At 55.3% G+C, this 17,993-nt stretch overlaps 1 protein-coding gene across 9 annotated transcripts in view; it reads right to left on the bottom strand.

Annotated features, from left to right (window-relative positions):
* SLC43A2 (solute carrier family 43 member 2) overlaps positions 1 to 13,582 on the bottom strand; it is a 52,802-nt gene extending 39,220 nt beyond the window's left edge. For 2 of the 9 annotated variants that reach the window (XM_030799285.1, XM_030799290.1), the window contains exons 1-2: positions 11,827 to 12,242; positions 10,763 to 10,962 (exon numbers count right to left, since the gene is read on the bottom strand). In XM_030799285.1, the coding sequence (XP_030655145.1) occupies positions 10,763 to 10,922 (160 nt within the window). In that variant the 5' untranslated portion in view covers positions 10,923 to 10,962; positions 11,827 to 12,242. The other 7 variants (XM_030799288.1, XM_030799292.1, XM_030799287.1 and 4 more) reach the window with 6 other exon arrangements.
* Between the last annotated feature and the right edge of the window lie 4,411 nt (positions 13,583 to 17,993).

Raw genomic sequence — 17,993 nt, 5'->3', positions numbered from 1 at the left:
CAGGGCTGGCTGGGGGCCTCTCGAGGGCTCAGGCTACCCCTGCAGCAGGCTTGGATGGCCATTTGGCCCAAGTTCCCTGGAGTGAAAACGTAGAGGTTCTTAACTTTAGTGGGGGCCACGGACCCTTTGAAGAATCCAATAAAGACCTCCCCAGAAAATGCACACCAAGGTTTATCCACAGTTTCAGGAGCTTCGTGTGTCCCTTGAAGAGCAACGCAGCCCAGGCTGAGAGTCCCATTCGAGAGCATCGCCACCCTAGAACAGCAGACCTCAGGGCCCAGCCTTGGCTGTGGGGCCCCAGGCTGGCGAGAACCTTCTCACGGCAGCTACGTCCATGGGGACAGACTGCAGCCAATATGGAGGCAGATCCCAGACCACTTGGGAAGCACAAGCACTGGTCTCACCCCAATAGCCTGGTTCTCCTCTGTCCGTGTGGGGAGACTGGGGCGCCTCCTTCAATGCAAAGTCCAGCTGCCTTCTCAAACATAGAACAGATGCCTCCTTCTCCCCCTGATATTTTCTTTTTCTTTTCTTTTTTTTTTTTTTTTGAGACGGAGTCTCACTCTGTTGCCCAGGCTGGAGTGCAGTAGCACGATCTCAGCTCACTGCAACCTCTGCCTCCCGGGTTCAAGCAATTCTCCTGCCTCAGCCTCCCGAGGAGCTGGGATTACAGGCACCTGCCTCCGTGCCCAGCTAATTTTTGTTTTAGTAGAAACGGGGGTTTCACCATGTTGCCCAGGCTGGTCTCAAACTCCTGATCTCAGGTGATCCTCTCACCTCCGCCTCCCAAAGTGCTGGGATCACAGGCGTGAGCTGCCACACCCCGCCGATATGCACCTTTCTTATTTTCCTTGCCGGGGTCATTGTGATGCCATCCCATGGCCATGCCCAGACCTCGCTGGGTGCTGAGTCTGGTGTGTCTGCCACACCCAGCCCTTAATGGCCCCCTCCAAAGTCCACCCAGCACCAAAACAACACAAAAAGGAAGAGAAAAGTGCTGTGGCAGCTGAAGACGGGAAGGTGGAGGACGGGCTGGGAACGTGGCTGAGAAGCTCCCCTGGCCGGGACTGCTAGTTAAGAGACGCTGACTAATCCTGCAGGAAACAGGAGCCGACTTTGATTAGATGTGAGGTCACACTGGGAGAGTCAGGCAAACGCTTTTCTTCCGATAACCGCCTGCCTTCCAATTGCAGCCCTCTGGCGCCAGGGCTGTAGCGCTGAGCTTTGCAAAAGCTTGCTCGGGCCTCCCAGGGCTCCTCCAAGGTCACTGGAAAGGATGCGCACAGGTGGAATCGTGCTTCATGCCAACGTGTGGCCGAGGAGCCCCGCCAGGGCCGTGTGGATGACAAGCGTGGAACTGGAATCTGGTTTCTAGCTTCCAATTTTTGTTCCTCCACTTTCTACCTGCATGACCTTGCTCTAGCTCAGTTCCCTTATCTATAAAATGGACATCATATAATGATAAGATCCACCTCCTAGAGTTTGGGGGAAGATCAATGAGAAAAACTCAGAAAACCTTCTAGAGCTCACCCAGGCATAGAAAGCACTCAATAACAAACAGCTACAAGTTGCTGCTGTTCTCGTGGTTATTACGATCATTGCCGCTATTGGAGGCTCCGGGTGGAATCACGGCACCAATAGCCGGCACAGAGCCGGATGCAATGGCTGCGGGGAGCACAGTCCCGTTAGCGTGTGTGGAAGCGCAAAGGCATGTCTAATCCCCCAGGGCTGTGAGCCCTGAAGGGCAGGGCCTGCATTGTGGTCACTTCTGTGTCCCCAGTATCTCACCCAGGTCTTGGCCTACAATAGCTGTTTACTGAATGAATAAAAACAACAGGGTCAGGTGTGGTGGCTCACACCTGTAATCTTAGCACTTTGGGAGGCAGAGGTGGGTGGATCACCTGAGGTCAGGAGTTCAAGACCAGCCTGGCCAACACGGTGAAGCCCCATCTCTACTAAAAATTCAAAAATTAGCCAGGCATGGTGGCACATGCCTGTAATCCCAGCTACTCGGGAGGCTGAGGCAGGAGAATCATTGAACCCGGGGAACGGAGGTTGCAGTGAGCCAAGATCACACACCACTGCACTCTCTGTCTCAAAAAAAAAACAAAAGGCCGGGCGCGGTGGCTCACGCCTGTAATCCCAGCCCTTCGGGAGGCCGAGGTGGGTGGATCACCTAAGACCAGGAGTTCGAGACTAGCCTGGCCAATAAGGTGAAACCCTGTGTCTACTAAAAATACAAAAATTAGCCGGGCGTAGTGGGCGTCTATAATTGCAGCTACTCAGGAGGCTGAGACAGGAGAATTGCTTGAACCTGGGAGGCGGAGGTTGTGGTGAGCTGAGATCACACCACTGCACTCTAGCCTGGGCAATAGAGTGAGACCCCATCTCGAAAAACAAAATAGAACAAAACAAAAAAACAATGGAACCAGATCACAATGGCCAAAAGGATCGAGAGAGGAATCAACAGAACCAAGTTGAATCTAGGGGGGATTTAAGGAGATCAGAACCACAAGTCAATCACTTGGAGCCCTAGAAATACAACCTTACCAACCAGATTCCCCCTCAGCCACTTTCTCTCGGTTTTCCAAAAACAAGCTCCACCACACGGTCAGCCAAAACACATGGCAGACGGGGTCCTCGAGCCCGTCAGGGTCGAGCTCAGAGCTTCACGTACACCGCCTCAGCCGGCGGGCCTGGGCCACTCGCCCATGCACAGTGCGGCAGCTTCTGGAAAGGAGGAGCTGCTTTGTGAGCTGGTGTTGGTTTCAAATGCCAGCTCTGCCAGCAGCAAAGGAATTGGCTCTGAAGTCGGGGAAAGAGGGTCTCTACAAAGCAACAGCCATTTCCAGGCTGACATGCAGATAGGAGCAAACCAGCATAGAGGTGACAGAGAGGATGGATGGAGAGGGCACGCCAGGGCCCAGGATGGGTGACTTGTGGGGCCATGCACAGTCTGGAGTTAGTGACTGCACAGGGGCCGTGGAATGACGGAGGGCTTGGGGGGCCGTAGGTTCTACTGCTGCAAGCAGGAGCCACAGGCACGAGGAATGGAGTGGGTGAGGCAGCACTGCCTGTGAGTAAAGGCACCAGGGACCTCCAGTTACCCCAGGGAGGAACCGCAGCTGGGTCTCTAAACCCATGGGTTTTCTCATCTGGAGCCAGAAGATAAAAATCCCAAGGCTAGGCCGGGCGTGGTGGCTCACGCCTGTAATCCCAGCACTTTGGGAGGCCGAGGCAGGTGGACCACTTGAGGTCAGGAGTTTGAGACCACCCTGGCCAACGTGGTGAAACCCCATCTCTACTAAAAATACAAAAAAAAATTTAGCCAGGTGTGGTCGCAGGTGCCTGTAACCCCAACTACTTTGGAGGCTGAGGTAGGAGAATCGCTTGAACACGGGAGGCAGAGGTTGCAGTGAGCCAAGATCCCACCAGTGCACTCCAGCCCGGGCCACAGAGTGAGACTCTGTCTCCAAACAAACAAACAAACAAACAAAAGTCTTAAATTGATTAGAGATCTGGTCACCCCTTTAACCACATAGGGGAGAGGCAAGGTCAGGTTAGAGGCGAGGGTATCTGTCCTTCCCATCTTTTACCCTGGAGCGACTACACACAGGGGCAGGGACCTCGCACTTAGGCCAACAGCCTTCTCCTCTTAAACAAATCCCTGCCGATGGGGCCACCAGGCCCTCTGCCCGGCCGCCTGCCTCCAGGCCGTCCTGTCCGGCAACAGATGCGCCTGGGGCGGGGGAGGTGAGCGGCTTCTCCTTCTGCTTGTGGAGCAATTTGAGAGCCTCCCTCCTGCTGGAGGGAAGGAAGCCCTTGGTGAGCCGAGAAGCTCTGTTGACAGTAAACAGCCCACACGCACCCGCACAGCCCCAGCAGATGCCCAAACACAGACACACCCAGGCTGTTCCTCTCCCCCTCCTCCCACCTGGGCCACCGTGGGCCAGGAGAGAGACAAACACATTAAGCACCCAGGAAGTGCCAAGGCGTGGAGTGGCCCTCTGCTTCCAGCCTAGAGCTTGACCCCGGGCCAGCCTGCTCTGCTCCACACCTGCACCTGTTTATTAAACAGATGCCTCCTCGGGGGCGGCCAGAAGTGACCCAGCCCAGCCCGGCCAGAGAAGGTGAACCGAGAAGACAGGCAAGAGTCAGCGTGGCCAGTGAGTGCCAAGAACAGGAACAGGGCGGCTCAGGGGGAGACCCAGGGCCAGGGAGGAGGAACACCGTCCAGCCCCGCTCGCAGAAGACGCACAAGATCTTTACAGAGGAATCAGGGAGATAAGAGGGTGCTGTGGCCCCCCAGTCTCCCCCGAGTCAAAGAGGAGCCTCCCCACACCCCGGGGAGACAAAGGGAGGGGGGCCTCCAAGATGATGCTTGAGGGGGCCAAGAAGTACCTGCCTTGAGGTCCCCTCTCAATTCCTGAGCTGCCCCCTTCCCTGACTGGTTGCTTTCTGAGCCCCCCACTCCAGGGTGCGGGCCCCTGGACAGCCCACCCATGGCCCCTGCCCGGGATCTCCCGTCTCTCAAATCCTTAGTCTATCCGGCAACAGGAAGCAGCATCTCAGTCCTCGGTCCGGCAGGGGAGATGTAGGTGAGAGGTCGGCTCAGACACAGAGCAAACAACAGGCAGGAGGGCACGGACAGGCAGAGGCTGTCCTGGGCTGACCAGGGCCTGGCCCCTGAGCAGTGGTCCCAGCAGCGGCTGCCATGTGCGCAGTGAAAGTGTGTGCCAGCTGCCACGCTCAACGGGTGTGCCCACGCCCACCCCATATTCCCCACGAGGATACTGTCAGCGTATCCCCGAGGGATGCTCAGAGCAGGCAAGTCACTTGCCGAAGGTCTCATGGGGGTCCCTGAGGAAGCTGGGCTGTGCCGATGCTGGCCTACCTGGGTTAGAGGCTCATATCCCAGAGAGAAAATGCTGAGAGAACAGAGCCGGGAAAAGGCTGCCCATGGTGTCGGCAACACCAGGAGGCTCTGAATATCGCTTGGTGAGCACCGGACTAAGCCTGTCCCACGAGGTCCCTGAGCGCCAGCCTAAGCTGGACAGGACCTTCATGGACACCAGAAGCCAGGGGTGGCCAGCGGATGTCTGGGAGGGAAATGAGGTCACGAACCAAGAAGGAGGGAGGCTGGGGCAGTGGGAAGAGCCAAGGCCGCCAGCTCTTCTCTGAGACGCATCCTGAGGCTGCCGGCCCCAGCCTTTAAACCTTCTTACTCGTTGCTATGGAATTTTTAAAATTGCAAATAAACTGGGGGAAAAGTTTAAAAGTCACATTTACAGCAATAAAAGTGAAAGGCTGGATTTAAGAAAGCTATCCGGCCGGGCGCGGTGGCTCACACCTGTAATCCCAGCACTTTGGGAGGCCAAGGCTGGTGGATCACCTGAGGTCAGGAGTTGGAGACCAGCCTGGCCAACATGGTGAAACCCTGTCTCTACCAAAAACACACAAAAATTAGCCGGGTGTGGTGGTGGGCACCTGTAATCCCAGCTATTTGGGAGACTGAGGCAGGAGAATCACTTTAACCCAGGAGATGGAGGTTGCGGCGAGCTGAGATCACGCCATTGCACTCCAGCCTGGGCGACAGACTGAGACTCCATCTCAAAAAAAAATAAAATAAAAAACAAATACAAATACAAAAAATTAGCCGGGTATGGTGGCAGGTGCTTATAATCCCAGCTACTTGGGAGGCTGAGGCAGGAGAATCGCTTTAACCCGAGAGGCAGAGGTTGCAGTGAGCCGAGACTGCGCCACTGCACTCCAGCCTGGGCGACAAGAGTGAAACTCCGTCCCCGCCTCCCCGTCCCCCAAGAAAAAAGAGGTCCTCGAGGCAGCAGAGAAGTCTCCTGTCCACATCTGCAGCTTCACTCAGCCCGTGGGGATCAAGCCTGGCCCCGCTTCCCCAAGGTGGGCGGCAGCCCCTCTGCCCTTGCAGCGACCTCTGTGCCAGGGTGAACTCGCAGCGACCTCTGTGCCAGGGTGAGAGGCTCCCTGCCACTACCACAGACAGAGCAACTGCAGTGGTCAAGAGCATACAACCGGGGTCGGCCTTCACGCCCATGGTCAGACCGTGAGTGACTTCCTCGGGCAGAGGCCATGATGACTTCTGGTTTCTATGCCACCCAAACATACCAGCATGTGGCAAGCTCTCAGCAATTCACACGAGCCTCTAACAGGGGAATTGGATCGTCGCCCTCCTCTACCTCCCTGGCTTCCTCCTGCCTTGGGAATAAAATTCAGTTTCCCTGAATGGCCTCCCAGTCCCTGCAGGCCCAGCCCCTTCCCACTTCTCTCCTCTCCTCCAGAGTGTACCCTCCTCTCCTGAATCACCCCTCCTCAACTTCCAGGCTTCCGCCTGAACCCCAGAGAGGCCCTCCCACCCGGTAGCAGCCACACCTCCACTGCTGTTCTGGCTCCTGGCACCCTGCTTTCTTGGGGGCCCGACCACCCCCTGGAATTATACAGGTTACACAGGTATGTATGTGATGACTTGTTTGCTCTGCACCCAGCACGGCACCTTCGTCAATGTTTACTGAATGTTTAGGTTACAAGAAAGAGGGGATTAACGATCCACATGTATGCCTGGAGCAGTGGCTCACGCCTATAATCCCAGCAACGTGGGAGCCCGAGGTGGGTGGATCGACTGAGCCCAGGAGTTCAAGACCAGCCTGGGCAACATGGTGAAACCCCTATCTCTACGAAACATTTAAAAATTAACTGGGTATGGTGGCTCACACCTGTAGTCCCAGCACTTTGGGAGGCTGAGGCCGGCAGATCACTTGAGCCCAAGAGTTTTGAGACCAGCCTGAGCAACATGATGAAACCCTTATCTCTACAAAAAATTTGACCGGGTACGGTGGCTCACACCTGTAATCCCACGGCTTTGGGAGGCCAAGGCGGGTGGATCACCTGAGGTCAGGAGTTCGAGACTAGCCTGACCAATATGGTAAAACCACATCTCTACTAAAAAATACAAAAATTAGCCAGGCATGGTGGCAGTCACCTGTAGTCCCAGCTACTTGGGAGGCTGAGACAGGAGAATTGCTTGGACCTGGGAGGCAGAGGTTGCAGTGAGCCAAGATTGTGCCACTGCACTCCAGCCTGGCGACAGAGTGAGACTCCGTCTCAAACAAAACAAAACAAAAAAAGTTGAAAAACTAACCAGGGGGTCGGATGCAGTGGCTCATGCCTGTAATCCTAGCACTTTGGGAAGCCAAGGCGGGCAGATCACGAGGTCAGGAGATCGAGACTATGGTGAAACCCTGTCTTTACTAAAAATACAAAAAATTAGCTGGGTGCAGTGGCGGGTGCCTGTAGTCCCAGCTACTCGGGAGGCTGAGGCAGGAGAATGGTGTGAACCCGGGAGGCGGAGCTTGCAGTGAGCCGAGATCGTACCACTGCACTCCAGCTTGGGCGACAGAGCAAGACTCTGTCTCAACAACAACAACAACAAAAACTAACCAGGGCCAGGCACGGTGGCTCACACCTGTAATCCCAGCACTTTGGGAGGCAGAGGAGAGCGGATCACCTGAGGTCAGGAGTTCGAGACCAGCCTGGCCAATATGGCGAAACCCCATCTCTACTAAAAATACAGAAATTAGCCGGGCATGGTGGTGGGCGCCTGTAATCCCAAAAACAAAAACAAAACACTAACTGGGTATGATGGCTCATGCTTGTAGGCCCAGCACTTTGGGAGGCTGAGGCAGGAGGATCGCTTGAGCCCAGGAGTTTGAGAACAGCCTAGGCAACATGGCGAGACCCTGTCTCTACAAAAAATACAAAAATTAGTTGAGTATGGTGGCGCACACTTGTAGTCCCAGCTACTCAGGAGGCTGAGGTGGGAGGATTGCTTGAGCCCAGGCGTCAAGGCTGCGGTGAGCTGTGATTGCAACACTACATTCCAGCCTGGGCAACAGAGCGAGACCCTGTCTCAAATGAAAAAAGAAAACATCCACAGTTAGCTGCAGCCCCCCAGGCTGACCCTGCCCTGTTGAAGTGGGGGCCACTGGACAACAGAGAAAATGAAGAAAGAGCTCAGGCGTGGACGGTCACATTGCCATTCCAGAGACCAAGAGGATACAGCTCTGGGAAGCCCCGTGCTTCTTGGGCTGAGAACCCAATTGGTCTCCTGCCCTCACCAGGGGGACGAGGGAGGCATCCAGCAGCCAACACCTGGAGGATGTTGTGCAAAACCCGTTGCCAGCTTCCCGCACCCAGGTCCCCAAACCCAGCCTGCCATGTCTCCCAGCAGGCAAGGAAGGACAAACTGAGGGGCAGCCGAGAAATGAGCTGTTTCCTTCCTTCTGCCACCTCACCCGGCTGGAACCCAACACCATGTCTGTAGCCAGATTCTGGCTGGAGTCCTAAGAAAGAGTTCTAAGAACCTTTCAACAGGTTCAGGCAAATTTTCTTTAGAAAACAAACAAACTAAAGCATCGTCCTAGAGCGACACGAAGCTGACAAATTTGCATCTCAATCAGCTGGACATTGCTCAGCCTTTCACAAGTCTAATTCAATAAATTCAAAAATGGCCTAACTGCTTCCCTGCAATTCAGCCATGCACCAAGTTTGAAAATGTTAGACTGAAGCAGAAACGTTCACCCTAACTTCGCCAGGCACTCCCAGACGAGCCAAGTGCGGGGATTTCTGGCCTAAAAGAAAACTGGTTATGCCGACTCCAAGAATCAAGGAGCAGTGTGTCCAGAGAGATAAGCTGTGTGGAATCAGCAGCCTTCCCGCCCAGGACGTGGGCCCAGCATGTTTGCCAGATAATCAGAAAAACCAAAATTGGAGGCAGGAGCAAAAGTACGGGAAAAAAAGTTGATGTTCAACCCACAATCCTGACCCTTCACCTTCACTTTGGTTTAGAGGAGCTACCTGTCAAGTCTGCCCAGGGCTTAAAACACCAACTCAGCACCGCGTTGGCACAATCTCTGGGACTCCTCCCACTTAGACAGAGGAAGAAGCTGAGGTTGAGGCAGGAATGAAGGGACCAGACCCAATTCTGCCAAAACCATACAATCAATTAAATCCGTGGACAATCTATTAAAAAAAAAAAAAAAAAGTCCTAGAATCTGACCTTCCGACACCATGGTGGGTAAAAAAAAAACAACAAAAAACAAAAAAAAAAACCTGCCCACAACAGTTCTCTGGTCTGGGTGAGACACTAAAAGCTTTCTCTGGGGATGATGACTTTTTTTTCTGCTTTTTTTCTTTCTTTTTTTTTTTTTTTAAACCCTGTGTCCAGCTTGAAAGAGCCCATCAGGGAGGCAAGCAGGAAGGGTCACGATCTCTAAGGGAGGAGAGAGGAAAGAAGAGGAAGCAGCAAACACTCCAACCTGTGCCTTTTGGGGACAGGCATTAATCTCCTAACAACTCTTGGCCAAAGCAGAAAGCTTGTTCAGGGAACAAGGTCTGACTCTTCCCAACTCCCAAGATTTCTTGCTGATGTGGGGAAAGGCCTGCCAAGAACCCTTAGGCTATTAGGAAATATTTTTGAGTGGCTAAAGGCTAAAGGTTAGTTATAAATCATATACTTTCTGTCCTCTCCCCGCGGCCTCTGCATTCGCCTGCTTTCTCCTGCCCTGAACCTCTCCAGCTAAGCCTCCCTCCCTAGAGACTGGGACACACAGGAATCTCCAGGGCAGATCAGAGAAGGGAAACAGGGAGGCTTCCACAAAGGATTACACCCAGCATGAGCTGGTCCAAAGCTTTCTCTTCCTGCAAAGAGCTCTAGAAAGAAAAGGCCTGCTGCTGGGGATTCAGGAAGTCAAACCTGGGCTACCTCCATCTAAGGGCACTCTAGCACTGGCGAGAGAGATTATGTGAGCTCAGCTATTATGCAGCTACCGTTGGGATCAAGGAGAAGGCAGAGGGAAACATTTCCTGTCAAGGTTGCCTAAGAAGGAGGGTAGGAGGCTAGAGGCTGGGGGCTGCTGTGGCCCTCCTGTGGGGCTGAAACTACTGCCCTGAAGGAATCAGGATCCTCCAACAGGGTGTGAAGGTGTGAAGGTGAGTGTGTGTTGGGTGGTGCAGATGTCATGTAGAGAAGCATCCTCAGCCTGCCTTCAGCAATTCCAGTGACGAGGCAAAGAGCAGAGAACAAGCCTAACATCGTTTCCATAAATGCTCCCTTCTCTTCCCCTTCATGCCCATGAGGTTGGAAAGCCACGGAGATGTCCTCAGAGCCCGTGGGGGAAATGTCCTTTGGAGAATAAGAAGGCAGCAAAAATAGACGAGAAATTGTGTCCAGCAAGCACTTGGGAGCCTCCACAATGGCCTGAGGAACGTCTAGATTCTAGATGAGCCCTCCCTGGGGTGGAGGAGGCAAGGCCACTTCCTCTCTTGCTGCACCCCAGCCCCTAAATCTGGAGTTCCTCTTTCTCACAAGCAGACAGCAACATGTTTACTACCAGCCAAGCTATGTTCCAGGGCTGGGAGGAGAGGAGAGGAGTCCAGCAATGTTCGTAGCGGGTGGAAGGAACACCCTGGACAGCAGGTGGGGTTCTGGGTGGATTGCAGGCCCAGGCTCTGTGGCCTTGCGCAAGACAGATCGCTCTGAGCCTCCATGTCTTCGTCCACAAAACAGGGGCAATGACGAGTACCTGGCAGGGCTGGGTGAGGATCAGATGGGCCTTTTGATACCCGAGAGGCACTGGGCAATGCGGTGGCTCGCTAGGTCTTCGCCCCCATCCCGCCCCCTCCCAAAGCCCTGGCTCCAGGAGCCCCCGGCAGCCCCAGGCGCCTGTCTCACCTGGCTCGGTACACAGGTAGGAGTAAAAGCCCTCCGACTTGAGCATGATGAGCAGCGAGCCCCAGCCCAGGAGGACTGCCGAGAAGAGGAGGTTCTCCAGCACGGCCGTGCAGGCCATCCACCAGCGGCGCCGATGGGCAGTGGCCAGGGTGGGCGCCATGGTGCGGCGCGGCGCGGCTCCGGCTCCGGCTCTGCACCACCTGCGCACAGACCTCGGCGTCAGCGGCCGGCCCTGCCCAGCCCCTGCGGCCGCCCCCAGCTGCCGCTGCCGCAGGGCTCGGGACTGTCACCCCTCCCCGGCCGCGGTGGCCGGTGCGCGCAGCGGAGGCGGCGAACCCCAGCCCTGCCCGGACCTGGGCCACCCCTACCCCGCGGCCGGCTCGTACCGCTACCCTCCGCTACGACAGAGCCGCCCCGGCCAGGCAGGGAGACGTCTCCCGCAGCTCACTCCGAGGTAAACTGAGGCATGGAGGCAAGAAGGGGCTAACGCATGCTCAGGGCCGTGGAACTAGTCCTGGCCTGCAGCAGGACTGACATCGCCTGGGGCCAGCATGGAACGCAGCGTGAGGTGGGCAGGGGCAGATCCGAGGGCTGCCTCTCCCAGGGACCCTGACAGGTGCCCTCCCGCCCGCGCCCGAGACCCTTCCCCAGAATTGGTTTCTTCAACCACAAGATCAGCGCCCAGAGCTACGGAACGGCCCGCCCCGGCGCGCTCATTGGCCGGACGGCGCAGGAACTGCCGCGCCATTGGCCGCCGTCTAGGTCGCTAGGCGCTGCGGCCACGCGAACCCGGCGTGGGAGACGAGGAGCCGGTTCAAACCGGCGGCGCGAGCCAGCCGCGCGACCCCCATCCCGGGCGTTTCCCCGGCAACTCGCCCATTTCCATGGCCTCGGACCCCCGCGCCTCCAATCCCCAGCCCGCATCTGTTCGTCATCTCTTACTTGGCGGCCCCTCATCACTCCATCTCTCTCCTCTTATTCCCACGTTTTCTCCCTACGCCCCTTCGGCGGCCGCTTCTGCCCCCGCGCCCTCGCCCCGGCTGCGATCCCCGGCTCCAGCTCACCCGGCTCCTCCGGCGTGTGTCGGGCCCGCCCGGCGCCTTTTCTGCCCTCTTTTATTCCAGCCCTTTTATTCCGACCCCAAGAAGAAAACACTGCCGCCCGCTGATTGGCTGAGCGGGGCTGGAAACAGGCGTCGACCAATCAGCAGCCAGCCCCCCGCCCGCCCCGCCGCGAGCAGAAGCCGGTTCCGGCCGGACTCGGAGACAAACAAGAGAGATGGGGGGCGGGAGGGGCCTGGGCGCTGCGGGCCGGGCCTCGGCTCTGCAGCCTTCAACCCGAGTCACAGCGCAGCCGGGAACCCCCGGCGACATCGCCCCGCGGCCTCTCCAGCGACCTGACCCTGCCAGGCTGGGGCTCCGGCTCCGCGTCCCGGCCCCCAGCGGACTCCCCACCGAGGCCGCCGGGCCACCAGCGCCCCCAGCCGGGCTCTCCCGCGGCCGCCCCGCCGTCCCCAGCTGCCCCCTGCGCGCCAGTCACCACGCCCAGATGCGCCGGCTCCGCACGGTGGTTCCATTCTCGAATCCCCACCCCGCCTCCTCCCCGCGCAGCGCCGCCGCCCCGCCGCCTCGGGCTTTGCGTCCTGATTCCTCGCTCCCCCGCCCCGGTGGTTCCCGTCCCGGTGTATTCGGGGCCTGGGATCCCGGACCCGGTCCAGCCGTGGCGCCCCCTGCTGATGCACTGACCCCTTCCCCTCTCCCGGGTGCCGTCTGCCCGGTCCCTGGAAATTGGCCCTTGGAAATCTGCAATGGGATTTGGGGCTGGTCTGTCCTGTCCTAGGACGGGGTCTCCTGAGGTCCCCCCATCAGACTGACCTTTCTCTGCCCGTGTTCACGCACTGCTCGGTCCCCCGGGGACCCTCCACCCTTGATCGTCATCTGGGTGCTCCCTGCCCGCGCTGGCCACCTTCACCCCGTTCCCCGTACCTTTCAGGGAAGGTCCCTCCGCAGGGCGATGCTCCGGGCCACGTCCGCCAGCTGGTACAAGCCAGCGAGGGTTCGAGGGGGCTCCGGGTCCCCGTCTGATAAGCCCGGGCTCCGAAAGCTCAGCTCCCCGTCTTCGTCCCCCGGATCCGAGGCACTAGCCCGACCTCGGAAGACCGTCTGACTGCCCCAGAATCGGCTTGGTCTCCCTGGCTTGCTCCCGGGGGGGCTGGCTTAGCACTCCAGGGCTGCCGCGTGGTGTCCACGTCTGGAATCCCAGCGGTTTGGGAGGCTAAGGTCGGAGGGCCACTTAGGGCCAGGAGTTCGAGACCAGCCTGGGCAGCATGGCGAGAAACATCTCTACCAAAATAAAAACCAAAAATAAAAACCCCACCACCACCCCAGGGCTGTAGGAGCCCCAAACGCCTCTTGCTCCACCTGCCCCAGTCCGAGTGTGCCCCCTACTGTCTAGAATCCGCCCGGGCCACCTGGCGAGGGCAACCGCCCCCAGACGAGGCTTGGAGCTGTCAGCCTGCTGGGGGGCGGCTCCAGCTGGTAACCTCCCCGGTTCCTCACCCTGTGGAACCCTTCCCACTCACAAGCTTTCAACTGCCATCTGAAAAATCTCTTCCTTCACCCTTCCCTCCTCTTTGAGCAGCCTGAGGGCACTGCAGGGTCAAACATACCTCAAATATCCCCCAGAACTGTCCTCCACATTTTCTCAGATAACCATACTACTGTCTACTGAAGTTAGATACCAAGAACCCTCTCTTTTTTCTTTTTTTTTGAGACAGGATCTCAGGCACCCAGACTGCTGGAGTGTGGTGGCATGATCATAGCTCACTGCAGCCTCGACCTCCTGGGCTTAGGTGATCCTTCTGCCTCAGCCTCCCAAGTAGCTGGGACCACAGGTGCGTGCTACCACACTTGGCTAATTTTTGTATTTTTTGTAGAGATAGGGTCTTGCCCTGTTGCCCAGGCTGGTCTCAAAGTCTTGGGCTCAAGTGATCGTCCCACCTCAGCCTCCCAAAGTGCAGGGATTACAGGCATGACTCACAGTGCCCTGCTGAGAACCATCCTTTCATCAGACATTTGTTAGGCAGTCGCTGTGATTCTGCCTCTCCCTCACTCCATCCCCATCAAGCTGATACAGCTGTATCTCCTACATATTTACCTAATCGGTCCATCTGAGCCCTTAGGCCCATAACTACTGTTGAGCCACCTTCAAATTTCAGCTCCTCAAATCCAGCCCCCATCTCATCCCAGGGTACTAAGGGAAATGTAAATGTGACCTCTGCCAAAGTCCTTCAGAAACTTATTTGTAAAACAGGATAAAGTTCCAGTTCCTGGCTGGGCACGGTGGCTCACGCCTGTAATACCAGCACTTTGGGAGGCTGAGGCGGCAGATCACTTGAGGTCAGGAGTTAAAGACCAGCCTGGCCAACATGGTGAAACCCTGTCTCTACTAAAAATACAAAAATGACTGGGCGCGGTGGCTCATGCCTGTAATCCCAGCACTTTGGGAGGCTGAGGCAGGCGGATCACAAGGTCAGGAGTTTGATACCAGCCTGGCCAAGATGGTGAAACCCTGTCTCTACTAAAGATACAAAAAATTAGCCGGGCGTGGTGGCGCACACCTGTAATCCCAGCTACACTGGAGGCTGAGGCAGGAGAATCACTTGAACCCGAGAGGTGGAGGTTGAAGTGAGCCGAGATTGTGCCACTGCACTCCAGCCTGGGCAACAAGAGCGAAACTTCATCTGAAAAAAAAAAAGATCTGGGTGATGTGGCACGCGCCTGTAATCCCAGCTACCGGGGAGGCTGAGGCAGGAGAATTGCTTGAGCCGGGGAGGTAGAGGTTGCGGTGAGCAGAGATTGCACCACTGTACTCCAGCCAGGGCAACAAAGCGAGACTCCGATTCAAAAAAATAAAATTAAAAAGCTCCAGTTCCCCAATTTGACCCACACAGGCTCCTCCCTCTCCCTCCCTCTGGAGGACATCTGACCTGCCTGGGCCCTGATGCTCCAGTCACATGGAATCGCCTGTGGTTTCTGCACCTGCTGTTCTCTCTCCTCTAGCTCTCGACATAGCCTCATTTTGGACAGCACCTCCTCTGGGAAGCCTTCCCTAACCACTCCCCATTAATACTGTTCACTTTATTTGTCCACTGCTGGCATTTTTTTTTTTTTTTTTTTTTTGAGACGGAGTCTCGCTGTGTCGCCCAGGCTGGAGTGCAGTGGCGCCATCTCGGCTCACTGCAAGCTCCGCCTCCCGGGTTCACGCCATTCTCCTGCCTCAGTCTCTCAAGTAGCTGGGACTACAGGCGCCCGCCACCATGCCCAGCTAATTTTTTGTATTTTTAGTAGAGACGGGGTTTCACCGTGGTCTCGATCTCCTGACCTCGTGATCCACCCGCCTCGGCCTCCCAAAGTGCTGAGATTACAGGCGTGAGCCACCGCACCCGGCCGCTGGCATTGTTTTATAATTAGCTATTCATCTGTTTGTCTTCCTCTCTAATTGACTATGAACTCTTTGGGGGCAGGACGGTGTCTTATTCAACTTTGTATAACCAGCCCTTGATAGAGAAGCAAGCACAAAGCAGTTGCACAATATGAGTTTGTGGAATGAAAACATGAACTCATGAAAAGTGGCAAAAGGCCAGGCGCGGTGGCTCACACCTGGAATCCCAGCACTTTGGGAGGCTGAGGTGGGTGGATCACCTGAGGTCAGGAGTTCGAGACCAGCCTGGCCAACATGGCAAAACCCCATCGCTACAAAAAGTACAAAAATTAGCTGGGCATGGTGGTGGGCGCCTATAATCCCAGCTACTCAGGAGGCTGAGGCACAAGAATGGCTTGAACCTGGGAGGCAGAGGTTGCAGTGAGCCAAGACAGAAAAGAAAACCTTAGAATACTCAGAAATTTAAATTGTAATGAGATACAATTGTTGATGGCTAAACACACACAAAAAAATTATATATACTTTTTAGAAGCTTTAGTGGCTGGGCACAGTGGCTCACACCTGTAATCTCGGCACTTTGGGAGGCCAAGGCGGGAAGATCCTCTGAGGTCAGGAGTTCGAGAGCAACCTGACCAACCTGGCAAAACCCCATCTCTAATAAAAATGCAAAAAAATTAGCTGGACGTGGTGGCACGTGCCTGTAGTCCTGGCTACTCGAGAGGCTGAGGCAGGATAATTGCTTGAACCCAGGAGGCAGAGGTTGCAGAGCCGAGATTGTGCCACTGCACTCCAGCCTGGGCGACAGAAAGAGACTCCGTCTCAAAAAATAAAAAAATGAAGAAGCTTTAGCATATGTTACTTTATTTTTACCAAGGTAAAATAATGAGATACCATTTTTTAACTGATCAGATTGAGTGTGGGGAAATGGATTCCCCCATAATTTGTGAGAATACAAATCCAGGCAACATTTTTGGAGACAATTTGGAGTAAGTACAGAAGTGTCTAACTTCCTTATCCTACAACTCAACAACCCTGCTTCTAGGAATCTATTCTATAGAAAAACTTGCACAAATGTAAAAATAAATATGGGGCCTGGCGTGGTGGTTCACGCCTATAATCCCAGCACTTTGGGAGGCCAAGGTGGGCAGATCACCCGAGGTCGGGAGTTCGAGACCAGCCTGACCAACATGGAGAAACCCCCGTCTCTACTAAAAACACAAAATTAGCCGGGCGTGGTGGTGGGTGCCTGTAATCCCAGCTACTCAGGAGGCTGAGGCAGGAGAATCGCTTGAACCTAGGAGGCGGAGGTTGCAGTGAGCTGAGATCGTGCCACTGTACTCCAGCCTGGGCAACAAGAGCGAAACTCCGTCTCAAAAAATAAATAAATATGGACAAAGTTGTACACTATGTCATTGCTTGTTGTATCAAAACACATCAGAACAACGCAACCTTCCATTGGCGGGGGAATGATTTAAATAATTGTGCTAGATGGAATCTCATGTAGTCATTTTTTAAATAAAGAGAGTTAGCTTTATATTTATGGACATTGAACTATATCCAGGATATGTCGTTAAGTGAAAAAGCAAGTTGAGGCTGGCCACGGTGGCTCATGCTTGTAATCCCAGCACTTCAGGAGACCAAGGCGGGTCAGGAGTTGGAGAACAGCCTGGCCAACATGGTGAAACCCCATCTCTACTAAAAATACAAAAATTAGCCGGGCGTGGTGGTGGGTGCCTGCAGTCCCAGCTACTCGGGAGGCTGAGGCAGGAGAATCGCTTGAACCTGGGAGGCAGAGGTTGCAATGAGCCGAGATTGCACCACTACACTCCAGCCTGGGCCACAGAGTGATACTTTGTCTCAAAAACAAACAAAAAAAAGAAGATGAGGAATGGTATGCTTAGTATGCTAAAATTTTGTTTTTGTTTAAAATATTTGTTGACATGTACACAGAAAAACATCTGAAAGAAAGCACCTCAACTGTTGATGAGATTCTCTGAGCACTGAGATAGAAGGGGGAGGGGGGGCTGCCCCTGGCCGGGCGTGGTGGCTCACGCCTATAATCCCAACACTCTGGGAGGCCGAGGCGGTGGGGCCCTTGAGGTTGGGAGTTCCAGACCAGCCTGGCCAACATGGTGAAACCCTGTCTCCACCAAAAAACACATAAATTAGCCGGGCGTGGTGGCAGGGACTTGTAATCCCAGCCACTCAGGAGGCTGAGGCAGGAGAATCGCTTGAACCCGGGAGACAGAGGTTGCAGTGAGCCGAGATCGCGCCACTGCACTCCAGCCTGGGCGACAGACTGAGACTCCATCTTAAAAAATAGGCCGGGCGTGGTTGCTCACAGCTGTAATCCCAGCACTTTGGGAGGCTGAGGCGAGCGGATCACGAGGTCAGGAGATCGAGACCATCCTGGCCAACACAGTGAAGCCCTGTCTCTACTAAAATACAAAAAATTAGCCAGGCGTGGTTGCAGGCGCCTGTAGTCCCAGCTACTCGGAGAGGCTGAGGCAGGAGAATGGCCTGAACCTGGGAGGCGGAGCTTGCAGTGAGCCAAGATCGCACCACTGCACTCCAGCCTGGGTGACAGAGCGAGACTCCGTCTCAAAATAAATAAATAAATAAATAAAATAAACCTAGGGGGGAGGGTTGCCCCTTTGCTTTTCTGACTAGGTAATATGTGAGCAAAGAATTCAAACAAGACCAAAAAGCTGCCAGGGAAAAGTAGATTCTATCTCTCTCTTGACCCACAGACGCCTCTGGGGAGAAGGGAAATCTCTGTTTTACTTTA

The sequence above is a fragment of the Nomascus leucogenys genome, chromosome 19, assembly GCF_006542625.1.
Source record: "Nomascus leucogenys isolate Asia chromosome 19, Asia_NLE_v1, whole genome shotgun sequence".
Taxonomy (NCBI): domain Eukaryota; kingdom Metazoa; phylum Chordata; class Mammalia; order Primates; family Hylobatidae; genus Nomascus; species Nomascus leucogenys.
Note: the sequence above shows the minus strand (reverse complement) of the source record. Positions and strands in the feature narration are given on the sequence as shown.